This window comes from Rhodofomes roseus (assembly GCF_022264815.1).
Source record: "Rhodofomes roseus strain CIRM-BRFM 1785 chromosome Unknown C8Q71scaffold_2, whole genome shotgun sequence".
Lineage (NCBI taxonomy): Eukaryota > Fungi > Basidiomycota > Agaricomycetes > Polyporales > Fomitopsidaceae > Rhodofomes > Rhodofomes roseus.
The window spans coordinates 1,154,655-1,165,793 of NW_025952958.1; the positions used below are offsets into that span (position 1 = coordinate 1,154,655).

General features: G+C 55.2%; 3 protein-coding genes across 3 annotated transcripts; 2 read left to right on the plus strand and 1 right to left on the minus strand.

Annotated features, from left to right (window-relative positions):
- Positions 1 to 552: 552 nt before the first annotated feature.
- Positions 553 to 2,157, plus strand: C8Q71DRAFT_734335 (uncharacterized protein). Its single transcript, XM_047922391.1, has 8 exons — positions 553 to 950; positions 1,009 to 1,159; positions 1,213 to 1,269; positions 1,321 to 1,370; positions 1,424 to 1,475; positions 1,533 to 1,748; positions 1,807 to 1,896; positions 1,960 to 2,157. The coding sequence occupies exons 1-8, from the start codon at positions 703 to 705 to the stop codon at positions 2,011 to 2,013; spliced, it is 918 nt and encodes a 305-aa protein (XP_047783812.1). The 5' UTR covers positions 553 to 702; the 3' UTR covers positions 2,014 to 2,157.
- On the minus strand, positions 2,158 to 4,674 carry C8Q71DRAFT_734339 (DUF726-domain-containing protein). The gene is made up of 4 exons (XM_047922392.1): positions 3,903 to 4,674; positions 3,174 to 3,847; positions 2,951 to 3,110; positions 2,158 to 2,892 (listed from the first exon to the last, which is right to left on the minus strand). Exons 1-4 carry the CDS (start codon positions 4,315 to 4,317, stop codon positions 2,300 to 2,302), a joined length of 1,842 nt encoding a protein of 613 aa, XP_047783813.1. The 5' UTR covers positions 4,318 to 4,674; the 3' UTR covers positions 2,158 to 2,299.
- A 65-nt stretch (positions 4,675 to 4,739) lies between these two features.
- C8Q71DRAFT_734347 (ATP-dependent metallopeptidase Hfl) lies at positions 4,740 to 8,489 on the plus strand. The gene is made up of 16 exons (XM_047922393.1): positions 4,740 to 4,817; positions 4,867 to 5,241; positions 5,293 to 5,698; positions 6,056 to 6,118; positions 6,175 to 6,311; positions 6,370 to 6,536; positions 6,604 to 6,855; positions 6,917 to 7,029; positions 7,096 to 7,235; positions 7,289 to 7,366; positions 7,422 to 7,511; positions 7,575 to 7,674; positions 7,736 to 7,815; positions 7,902 to 7,999; positions 8,057 to 8,123; positions 8,197 to 8,489. The coding sequence occupies exons 1-16, from the start codon at positions 4,800 to 4,802 to the stop codon at positions 8,338 to 8,340; spliced, it is 2,328 nt and encodes a 775-aa protein (XP_047783814.1). The 5' UTR covers positions 4,740 to 4,799; the 3' UTR covers positions 8,341 to 8,489.
- The last annotated feature ends 2,650 nt before the right edge of the window (positions 8,490 to 11,139 follow it).

The window sequence follows — 11,139 nt, forward strand, 5'->3', positions numbered from 1 at the left end:
CCGCGAGAGACTGCTTCATCGAACCGCGCGTTACTCCAGCCGCCGCGCAACCAACAAGTGCTGCAGACGCAACGCTTCCCAGGACCAGGACCGTCGAATATGCAATCTTTCTCTGGACCGAGCGCCAGATCATCTGGGCAACAACAGAATCAAAATCTGGTCTCGGGCTCATCTCGTGCTACGTCTTTCGCAGCGCCAGGAGGACAGCGAGCACCCTTTCTACCCAATCGTTGAAGCCTTCCGTGTACATGTCTCCCTTTTCGACGTTATGTGTGCTACCAGCGACGTTCCGTTCTGCATCATCGATGCCCGTGTGTATACTACTATCTGTGTCTTGAATGGTGCAACTTTAGCAGGATTTTTCGGCAAGCTGAGCTATCTAGCATCCCGCTTCCAAGCTTCAGGCCGGCAGGCTATGAATGGACGTTCCGACCTTCTGTAGTAACCCTGATAAGCTTAAGCTAAGTACTGTACGTACTACGTGTTGAGGTGACCTCATCCCCACCATGCATCTTGATCTCGATCTAGACTCCGATTGTGGCGCGTCACGCGCGAGGCTCGAGCGCGGGCTGAGAGCGGGAAGGCGGTGGCTGCTGCGCGACGACAAGGCTATTCCACGCACTCGAGCGCAGGCCGCTTTTTCTTTCCGGCCTCCATTTCGCTCTACCCTTCCCCTCCCACCATCCACACTAGTCAACAGTTATGGCGTACCAGAATGCATATGGTCAGCAGCAGTATCCGCCGGCACAGTATGACGACTACAACCCCTACGCTGCTGCTGCCGCGCAGCCGCACAGGACCTACGATCAAGGAGGCTACAACTATGACAGCGGAGGCTATAATCAGGGTGGCTACACCGACGACCCGTCTGGTGTAAACAAGGAGAGGGATAGGAGTGTCTTTGAGCGGGATGCGGATGAGGCCTACTCTAACAAGCCCTCGGGTCCCAAGTACGCCGCGTTCTCTTGATCCTTTGTTCTCTGGCTGATGGTGGCTTGCCTTTCCCAGGACTTCCAGGAACATGCGGAGATGGAGGCTTGAACACAGTGAAGGTCTCTGGACGCGAGGAGGGGCTTTGGCCACATTCGGACGGCTCTTCTGCTGCACCATTATGATTGCGGTCTTCCTCATCATCAGCATCGTCTTGTCATTGGTCCTGGTATGTGATACAGTCGAGATGCGACGTCAATGTGTAATTGACTGCTATGACAGTGGGTCAGACCCCCGAGTATTCTGATTGGCACACCGTCCCTCAACAGTTCATCACCGGTTTGCAGTCCTACTCAGAACTCGTGGACCATACTCATTCGCGTATCGTAGGTCTCGGTACAAAATAGTGCCCTTGTCATCGGACTCGACGTCAATGCCAGGTTCGTGCCTTCTACGTGTTGTCCATTCGTCCTGTGGCTGAAGCGCAGCGCAGCGTCCACAACCCCAACTACTTCTCTGTCGAGCTGACGGACTTGCAACTCGACGTGAGTCGCCCATCAATGATCAGCATCGTCAGTGTGGCTGACGGCTGGACGTCATAGCTGTTCTATCCCATTAACAACACGGCTGTGGGTGGTGGATCGCTGAAGAACGTCGATTTCAAGACGGACGAGACGACGAATGTCACCTTCCCTCTCGACCTCAAGTACAACATCACTGGCTCCTCCAGCACAAGTGTGCTTGTTGACCTGGCCAACAAGTGCGGAGTCATCCCGGGGTCCTCGAAGTCCGACATCACCATTAACTACAAAGCGACGGTGCGCATCGGATCTCGCTTCATGCAGAACGTAATGCTGATGTACATTATGTGCGCAGGTTGGCGTCCGCATTCTGGCGGTGTCCGTGAAGCCCACCATCAGTAACAGCTTCACCTTCGAATGCCCGATTGATAGCAGTGAATTGGAAGTGGGTTCTTTTCCGCCGTGCATCTCCCGCTAACTCGTGTGCTCATCATGATTGGCCTTCTAGCAATTGTTGGAGGAGGCGGGAATCAGCCTCTCTGACCTCGGTTCATTGCTGTGATACCTTCGCCGTTGAGCTTGATGGACTGATGTCGTACATTGTGGACTTTCGCATATGCCATTGTTGTGTATCTCGGACACGGACCTTGAACTGTATCATTGACTATTTTTGCTTAACGCTATGATCATTCGAAAACGATATTCTTGACGGGGTGTTCATAAGCAACAGAATGCCTATCTATCGCACCCAACGTTGCTCGGACCTTCTCTGTCACTGGTGAGACAACAATGAGCTCGAATGCACTACACGCAGAGCTCGCATGCATTTATTTATCTTCTCGTCCCCGTTACGACTTCATTGCGTCCGGCGCATTTCCTAGGCCCTCCTCGACGATCTTCTCTGCTTCATGTTCGTCCATATCCATCCCAGCTCCGGTATCTAGCTCAAACTGCTTCGCGACCTCCTTGGCGACGATCCCCGGCGCATCGCACTTGCTCAAACAACGGCCAACCATGCTCCTCCACTTCAGATGCCCGTCGACCTCATCGCACTCGACATTCTCGACGCCCTGGACAGGAACGGGACCCATGCCAGCCACGTTCCAGGTGACGCTGGACAGCCGTGTGAGCACCGCGAGGACGTAGTCGTTCGCGCCGTAGCCGTTCACCAGCCGGCCCGCCACGACGCGGCGCACGGCGGTCCACTGCGCCTCGTCGGTCGATACCGGTGCGCCGAAGAGGTAAACGTCTTGTACGAGGTCACAGGTCTCGGATGGCGGGAGGGAGGCGAGGTATTGTAGGGCTTCGAAGATGACGAGGGAGCCGAGGGAGTAGCCTGTGAGTGTTATGGGGCGGTTACCGAGGACCCGCTGTGCGAGGAGCTTGCCCAGGACTTTGCCTGCCTTGCTGGCGAGGGACTTTGCGGTCATCCAGGGATTGTCTGTGCTCGCGTGGCGGCATGAGCATCGTTGTGAGGCAAGGTATGGGTGTTCACTAACCGATGATATTTGTGAGGCTGAGCCAGACGGTGGGCGACAATGCCGCAAAAAGGCTCGCGAAGACCGTCCGCTTGATGATCTCCGCTTTCACATACTTCATAGCTCGCGACTTGATGAGGATCATCAAGGCATTCGAAAGATCCTGGAGTGCCTGGACCTCCTATAGGGTCGAGCCGTACATATCAGTACTTCGTGCTCTCTTTCGAGCAGTGCCATTCCTTACCCATTGTAGCGCGAATGTGTCGTCACCATCAAAGACAGCCCAGGGAGCCACGACATCCGCCGGCGAATCTAGCCAACCACTGACGCAAAGCCGCACGCCCAACGTATCCCGAGGTTTGCGCACGGGGACGATGGCAAGGTCGCTGACCTCCCTGAGGTAGCGGCCCACGGTATCCGCCATCCTTCGCGACCCATAATAGCCAAACAACGCGCCGCAGACGACGGAGGAGCTCGCGAGGCCGGTGGCGAGAAGCCCCGCCGCTGTCCCGCCTACGCCCAGCCATCCAAGCACAGTCGCCATACCCGCGCCGACCAAAGGAGCCGCTAGCCCGCCGGTGACTCCCACTAGGACACCACCAGCTACCGCACCCAGACCGATACCGACTCTGCGTAGTGTCTTCGTCTGCTCAGACGCTTCTTCCTTGGCACCTTTGGTCTTCCGCTGTGCTTCTTCTAGAGCACGGCTTGGGTCCTTGAGCGTGCCCGCAACCGCTGTCTCGTCGGGAGCGGTGAATGAGAACAGAAAGGCGCGTGCTCTCGCTGAGTAGTTCTTCTGACTGGTTATGTGGAGAAGAAGCACAGTAGACAAGACCTTCCTGACGGCGGCCTTGTCAGGTAAGAGTGGCAGCCCAGCGATGGAGGTGTCAGAGTAGCGCGAGAGCTCGGGAACAGGACCTAGTTGTTCAATGGGGTTCACAGAGGCAGGGGTGAAGGATTCTGATGGACTTGCCTCCACCAGGCTCCTGGCATGCATACCATACGTGCTTGAGCAAGTCTTGTCCCCAACGATCTAGGTGCTCCAGAAACGAGTCCCTGATGTAGTCTTTCTGCTCTTGAGATTTCGTGGAGAAGGTGTATTCCGCAACTGCGTAAAGTTCTGCTGTGTTGCGATGTGCTGCAAGTCGGCGGGAGACATGCTGGAAGATCGCATGCTGTTCCGCCTCGGTCAACTCCTTGGGTGGGGTGACCTTGGTGAGGTCGCTCATGGTAGATGTGGTGATGTACGAGAAGTGAAGGGCACACACGATTCGCGCTCGCGTTCCCGACTTCGTGTCTATCCTGGTCCAAACCTTGGGGAATACATGAGAAACGACGTCATACACCGCGACCCGATCGTACATCACTGTCCTGTTAGTTCCCTGCATTTGACCACCTACTCCAGGTGCACATGATAGATTTCTGAATTTCTGAGCGGAGGATGTGAACAGTACAGGTCCGGTGGATTCCGTGATGTCTTTAACTTATATGGTGCTGTCGAGTTTGTCTGCCTTGAGCGCTCGAGAGAGTACTGGTTGAATATACCATTAGTGGTGCCGGCGGTTTCGGCTGAGTGGTGGATGATTGTGGGTGCTTGCCCGGACTGTTCATGAGCGGCATAAACACAGAGCGCGTGATAGCATCAACCAGAGATATAGTTTGTGAGCAGCCATAGGCTGGAGTTGAGTAGAGCAAGTTGCCCAAGTCGGCGTACGCAGTAGGTCGGCGTCTGGTCGGCGTTGCGCCGGAAAGGCCACGTGCACACACGTCCCCAGCGCGGCTTGAGGCTTGTTCATCGACTCAGCCTCGACTCATCTGCTTTCCCTCCTCCTCCCTCTCCCCAGTCCACCGACGACACACAGGGCGGCCAATGAGCCTCCCATCTTTGGTGAGTGGCACATCACTCTTGACTTACGAGCGACGCTGACTGTCTGCAGTTGGTGGGTGCTCTTCGCGCCCAGGTGCGACATACCAGGACAGCACCTTTGCATTCGCTACCTCAGGCCCGCTCGCTTTCCGTCTCGTGTCGTCCCTTCACCCTCCTAAATCTTCAGGCATCTAGTGTTCTACATAGACAATCTCTCCTCTCTCAGCATGCAAGACACATATCTCTTGGTTCCATCTTCTCACGGCAACCTACACCTACACCACCTCCAGTGGTCGTAGCCAGAGTGGCTCAAATGGAAGCTGAGGCAAGCGCGAACCCGCACGACGTCCATAAGCAAATTGCTTTGTTTGAAGCACTGGTCGGAACGGGAGTGAAGCCGGGTTATGACGTTGTCATCGCACGGTGGGAACGGATGTGCGAGTTTGTGAGTTTTGTGCCAGAGAAGTTGCGCGCAGGCCTGCTGACGCGGCAATAGGATCCAACAAACCCTCTGATACGTTCGGACATTGCCTTCCAATTCTACCTCAACGCCTTGCTCAAGAATGGACTTGCCTCTTCTGTGGATGCTGCCGTACGGAGACGCGACTCTATCCTTGCTGCAACGGCTTCTGCCGCTACCTCGTCTACGGCTGCATCGTCTGATGCGTCATCTGAAGCGACATCCTCTGATGCTACCCCGGCCACGGAATTCTCGACCTCGAACACGTCTACCCATGTCACACAGACGTCCAGTCAGAAGCTTGCGCAAGCGGTCCTCGCGGGACAAGGCGCTGCCTCTTCTGCTTCCGCACCGCTGAACACCGACATAGCAAAGTTGCAAGCGGCTCTGAGCGGCGGTTTAGGCGGACCTACCAGTCCGATAGTGGTCACGCTAGCGGAACGTGAGTATCAGCTCAATTTGACGTCTTTCGGATCCCGTTCCCGCTGGGGCGCGTCTGTTGCGTCCCGCGCACAAATGGGAAATGGATACCTCCATTAACTGCGATCATACATCAGTATGCTCACCGAACCGAGGGCAGATTCATGTATGCCGTCGCAGTCGATTCGGCCCAGCGCAGGGGGCCTTCGCGCACGGCAGGCAGGAGGTCGCAATGGTTGACCTGATGGCCTGAGTCGGTGCACCCACCTGATAGCAGTTCTTGTAGGCTGCATCATGCGCGGTGTCTGAATGGGACGGCTTCTCTCATTGCTCAATTCTTGTCATTGGCGTGCGTGTACTGACGCCCCTATCCACACAGAAAAGAGTTCCTGGCTACCGCGGCTAGTCAGGTTTTTGGTCATCAGCATCATCGCCACTTTCTGTAAGGCTTACGTCTTGCTCTGTTGCATTCTGATGTTCACACAAAAACGGCGACAGTCTTCCTCGTCCTCATGGCCGTACTGCTTGAGAACTCAGGATTGATGAAGGCTGGTCCCAGGACGACTGAATTCGAGCCTCAGCAGGGCAAGACCTACAAGTTCAGCGACGTTCACGGTGTTGACGAGGCGAAGGATGTACGCCCATTACGGTTGTTTGTCCTCAAGATGGTAACTGAAAACTCGTGCTACTTAGGAACTGCAAGAGGTAGTCGAGTTCTTGAAGGACCCTACTACGTTCGCAACTCTTGGTGGCAAGTTGCCGAAGGGTATCCTCCTCACTGGTCCTCCTGGAACTGGTAAGACGATGCTAGCTCGTGCGGTGGCTGGCGAGGCCGGCGTCCCATTCTTCTTCGCTTCTGGGTGGGTATTCTCTGCCACACTCTAGCAGCACGGTCGATGGATACTGATCACTATGTTTGCCTTGCAGCTCGGACTTCGATGAGATGTTCGTTGGCGTGGGTGCGAGGCGTGTTCGTGACCTCTTCGCCGCAGCACGCAAGCGAGAGCCCGCGATCATCTTCATCGACGAGCTTGATGCGATAGGAGGAAAGCGTTCCAATCGTGACCAGCAGTACCTGAGGCAGACCCTGAATCAGCTGCTCGTTGAGATGGACGGCTTCTTGCAAAACGAGGGCGTCATTGTCATTGCGGCGACCAACTTCCCTGACAGTTTGGATCCGTACGTACGCTTCTGTTCGCTCACCAGACTGTCTTTGTTCACCGGAATTTGTCGTGCACAGCGCGCTCGTGCGACCTGGTCGTTTCGACAGGCATATCGCAGTGCCTCTGCCGGATGTGCGGGGACGCGTCCAGATCCTGAAGCACCACATGAAGGACGTAACCACAGAGCCTAGTACGTGTCTCGCTGAACCCTGACTCGCCTTTTATGACAATGCAATTCTCAATCTTCGCTGGGTAGGTGTCGACGCCATGGTTCTCGCCCGTGGTACACCTGGATTCTCGGGCGCAGACCTGCAAAACATGGTAAACATGGCTGCGGTGCAAGCTTCCCGGGGTGGCGCGAAAGCAGTCAATTTGAAGCACTTCGAATGGGCCAAGGTGCGTTACGCAGACAAGTTGATGGCGGGCGTCCTCACGTCCCCACCTCCCAGGACCGGATCGTCATGGGTAGTGAGCGAAAGACGGCTTATATCAGCGACGAGGTCAAGCGCATGACTGCGTACCATGAGGTAATCTATACTTGAGGTATCTCTCCGTGCTATGGGGTCCTGAGTTCCTGTACAGGGTGGCCATGCCCTGGTGGCGCTTTACACAGACGGCGCGATGCCACTTCATAAAGTTACGTGTGTGCCGCGCGGCCACGCTCTCGGTATAGTATGTTCCTTCCCCGTACTTCACACCCTAGACCGCAGACTCACGATGGTGTGAACCCCGCAGACAAGTCAGCTACCTGAAGATGATCGCTATTCGGTTTCTCTCAAGCAGTATCTCGCTGAGATTGACGTGTGCATGGGTGGTCGCGTCGCCGAAGAACTCGGTGCGTAGCAACTTCGCCTGACCGGATGTCTTTGTATCCTCTGACACACTGAGTGATCCAGTCTACGGCCCTTCGAACGTAACGAGTGGCGCGTCATCAGATCTGAGGCATGCGACTCTGACCGCCCGCGCAATGGTCAAGGTAAGTGCCCTAATCTCAGTGGTTCATTCTATCAGACTCATGGCTGACGTTATCTTGCACATTATCATAATTTGTCGGCTCCGTAGAACTGGGGATACTCCGACAAGGTTGGTCCGGTGTGGTACGGCGATCGTGACGCGATTAGTCCTGCGAAGAGCGACGAGATAGAGCGCGAGATACGCGAGTGAGTATTCGCTGCTTGTTGGCTTGTATACGGTTCCTTTAACAAGTCTTTTCTTAGCTTGCTCATTGCGGGTGAATCGAGAGTCGCCACGCTTCTCAAATCAAAAGAGGACGAGCTGCATAGAGTACGTCGTAACCCCTCCTGTCACCGGTGACTCATCTGACCCAGACTCTTCTCTTCTTACTACCGATGATCAGCTTGCATCTGCTCTCGTGGAACATGAGACTTTGGACGCCGAAGAAGTCAAGAAGGTCATCAAGGGCGAGCCAATACGAAACATCAAAGAAGTGATTCAGGAGGACCTCTCACGAATGTCAGATGAATCTCCTAGTACCTCATAGTACGGCGCGTTGCGCCCTCATCTTGGGTTGGCATGTTGTCTTCATGCTGTCTTCGCATTCGTGTCCCCTAATTTACTGCCGTTGAACTATAATTTTGTACGATATCCTGTCGTCGTGATGTTATGCAACAGCCGCCTCCCTCACGTCGACACTGCTGTGTGCCCCTGGTCACCCCGGCGCTTCTCTATGAACTGGGCATGAAGATACACACTATCGGTCCTGCGTAAACGACAATGCATTCCCTCTCAACGTCGTCTTTCCTGGCGTCCGGAAGCTGTACAACGCTCTTGCGTCGCGGAGATCTCCAGCCACCCATGGGCTTCCTCGAGCTAACTGCTAAGCAGCTTTTGTCGCGGCATTGTCCTGAGTATGTTCTATCGATTGTGGATCGTGGTACTTCGGTGCGACACACGGACTGGGAACTACTTTCCGTTCTGACTTGGAGCATGCGAGTGGTGCGCGAACAAACCCACGGACCATATGGCGCAAGAAACATAGCACATGTGCGGGTCTTCTCCCGCGATACTTTGCGTCGCTGCCTCACTCGGGGGCTGAACAGTCGAAGTCCGGTGTATTTCCGGGGCCGCTCAGTAGGTGGTGGCGTTGTAGCTGTCACTGTGGTCGGATGAACAGGAACAACTCAGCCCCTGGCACGGCAGACGGACCAACTGACTCACCACAGCGAAATTAGACGGCCCCTTGGCGAAATAGGGGATGTTCACGGTGTCAAGGAAATGAATGATCACAAGGGGCTTCGAATAGGAGCCTCTTATTTCCTCGGGGCCGATACGTGTGGCAGCAGCGACGGTCTCGGACAACCATTTGATCATGACATTGCGGGGAAGATGCTTGGGCGGAAATTAACTGCTCACAGGTCGATTGGCGCCGCTGCGCTGAACGGTACGTACGGTCCCAAGGCGATGCAGAGGGGCCAATCTCCCGAGTGTTGCATCGACTAATGCGTATGGTATGTCAGTATTCGGCCCGAGTAATTGATCAAGACCGGAAGGACATCTACATAGACCGCCTAACAGGCCTGAACTTATCAGCTAGAGCGATTGACTCACCGGCGATATTTCGCTCGGACAAGCGATGCGATTGCCAGCCACCTGCTCCACTGCTTAGATGGACTGCGAAACCGCACGAGGGGTGAAGGCATGATGCATGCAGACAACTAATTGGGCCCATGTGCCCGCCGGTGCCGGGAATTATGGTCTCCTATAGCATGAGTCAATCGGGGAAGACCTTACTTTCATAACCTCTCGACAAGAAGTGAGTGGATATGTTGGATAGAACAATTGTAGGGTTCGTTTTTCACGGGCACCGCGCCTGTGTTACAACGGGAAAAACTGATGGAACCGGACACTTGGAAGATGAAGGGGGCCGGCCACTGGCTCGTAGGTGCTGACCAATGAAATGCCGTGACTTGTTTGTAATGGCGGCGAGGGAATGAATTGGAATATAAAGCAGAACGGAGTAGCACAGGTTAGGATTAGCGTCGAATGAGCAGAAAACTATCTACCTAGGAAAGGCTGGTCACCCGTCGTGAGTTTATCGAATTAGCGGTTGCCTCTTGAAGTGTAGCGCTCCGGCGAAGCGTCTGAACAATTTCAATGCATGCTGAGGAACGCCATTCTAGAAGAGGGATGACGACGGAGCGCAGGAAAGGCTTGAGGAGGGTTCACAAGACGAACAGAAGAGATACCGTCGATGACAGGATGGGCAAGAACCATACGTGCGGACGAGCACGAGGGAGACCGAGAGGGAAACTCTCACCGTTGCATCCGTATATAGCCTCGACATCTCGGACTCTGCACGTTAGTGATATCGATGGCTAGGATAAGGTTACCCAGCGGTCGTTCCTGGGGTGCAGCGCGCCATTAAGAGTGAACGAGACTTCAATGAGTCTCGTCCTCTCTCGAGCCTGGCTTGGGCCAGAGACAGGCCACGCGCAACGAGGTGCCCATGGCGAGACGGGAAGCCATGGAGAACGACAGCGTTCAGGGTGACCACGCGGTGCACAGCACGCCATCCGTAAAAAGGAGACGGGCAGATGTGGGCGTAGGAGGCAAACATTGTTGTCAGCGCTTCGGAGCTGCAACGAGGCGCGTCTCACGTGGAGTTGAGGTAAGGGTAGGGAGGGAGGGAGATCTTCCTGCAAGTGCTTCCGCATATTCTGGTGGATAATCATACTTCTCATGGACCTCATGGTCGATCAGACAGATGGGGCGAACCTTGTCCAGCAGACGCTGCAGGAAGGCCGCGCAGGAAGGCCGCGCAGAAATGCATGTAAACGTAGGTGCTATCGAACATTTCGGACCGCCTTAGATCCGACCATCGCTGCCTCCTATGACCTTATAAGCACGAATGGAGCTGCTCGTGGCTACATTTGTCGCACTCTTATGCTGCCGCTGCGACCGCCGCGGCCACTCGACCTGCTGAACCGACGGCGACGCTAGTCCTGATTGGAACGTGGTCAGCCTCGATCGAAGTTTAAGCCGGTGTGCTCGTCGATCAGCGTTTGGACCGCCGGTCGCCCCCTCCTCGAATCATCTCGCCCACGTCCTACCTCCGCCGACGATAGCGCCCGCAGTGAGTCTTCCCGCTTTGTCCAAGAAGATCCGCCCATCGAGCGATCGGCCTTCGTAGATGTGTCACCGACAACTGAGGTTCTACAAGTCGAAACAATGTGGTCATTTGACGTTCACCGGCGAGACCCACGTCGACTGCAATTCCCGCGATTGTTTCATTAGCTCTGCACATCCTTCATCCTGTGGGGCTCCCGGCTCAGGCACACAC

Excerpts from the sequence above, each read along its gene's own strand:
- C8Q71DRAFT_734335 (XM_047922391.1), top strand. The coding sequence starts at position 703 with ATGGCGTACCAGAATGCATATGGTCAGCAGCAGTATCCGCCGGCACAG. Across the intron at positions 1,270-1,320 it reads CCCTCAACAGTTCATCACCG|GTCTCGGTACAAAATAGTGC; the intron begins GTTTGCAGTCCT and ends CGCGTATCGTAG. Across the intron at positions 1,749-1,806 it reads CCATTAACTACAAAGCGACG|GTTGGCGTCCGCATTCTGGC; the intron begins GTGCGCATCGGA and ends TTATGTGCGCAG.
- C8Q71DRAFT_734339 (XM_047922392.1), bottom strand. The coding sequence starts at position 4,317 with ATGCAGGGAACTAACAGGACAGTGATGTACGATCGGGTCGCGGTGTAT. Across the intron at positions 3,848-3,902 it reads ATGCCAGGAGCCTGGTGGAG|GTCCTGTTCCCGAGCTCTCG; the intron begins GCAAGTCCATCA and ends TTGAACAACTAG. Across the intron at positions 3,111-3,173 it reads ACACATTCGCGCTACAATGG|GAGGTCCAGGCACTCCAGGA; the intron begins GTAAGGAATGGC and ends TCGACCCTATAG.
- C8Q71DRAFT_734347 (XM_047922393.1), top strand. Across the intron at positions 5,699-6,055 it reads AGTGGTCACGCTAGCGGAAC|AAAAGAGTTCCTGGCTACCG; the intron begins GTGAGTATCAGC and ends CTATCCACACAG. Across the intron at positions 6,312-6,369 it reads GTGTTGACGAGGCGAAGGAT|GAACTGCAAGAGGTAGTCGA; the intron begins GTACGCCCATTA and ends CGTGCTACTTAG.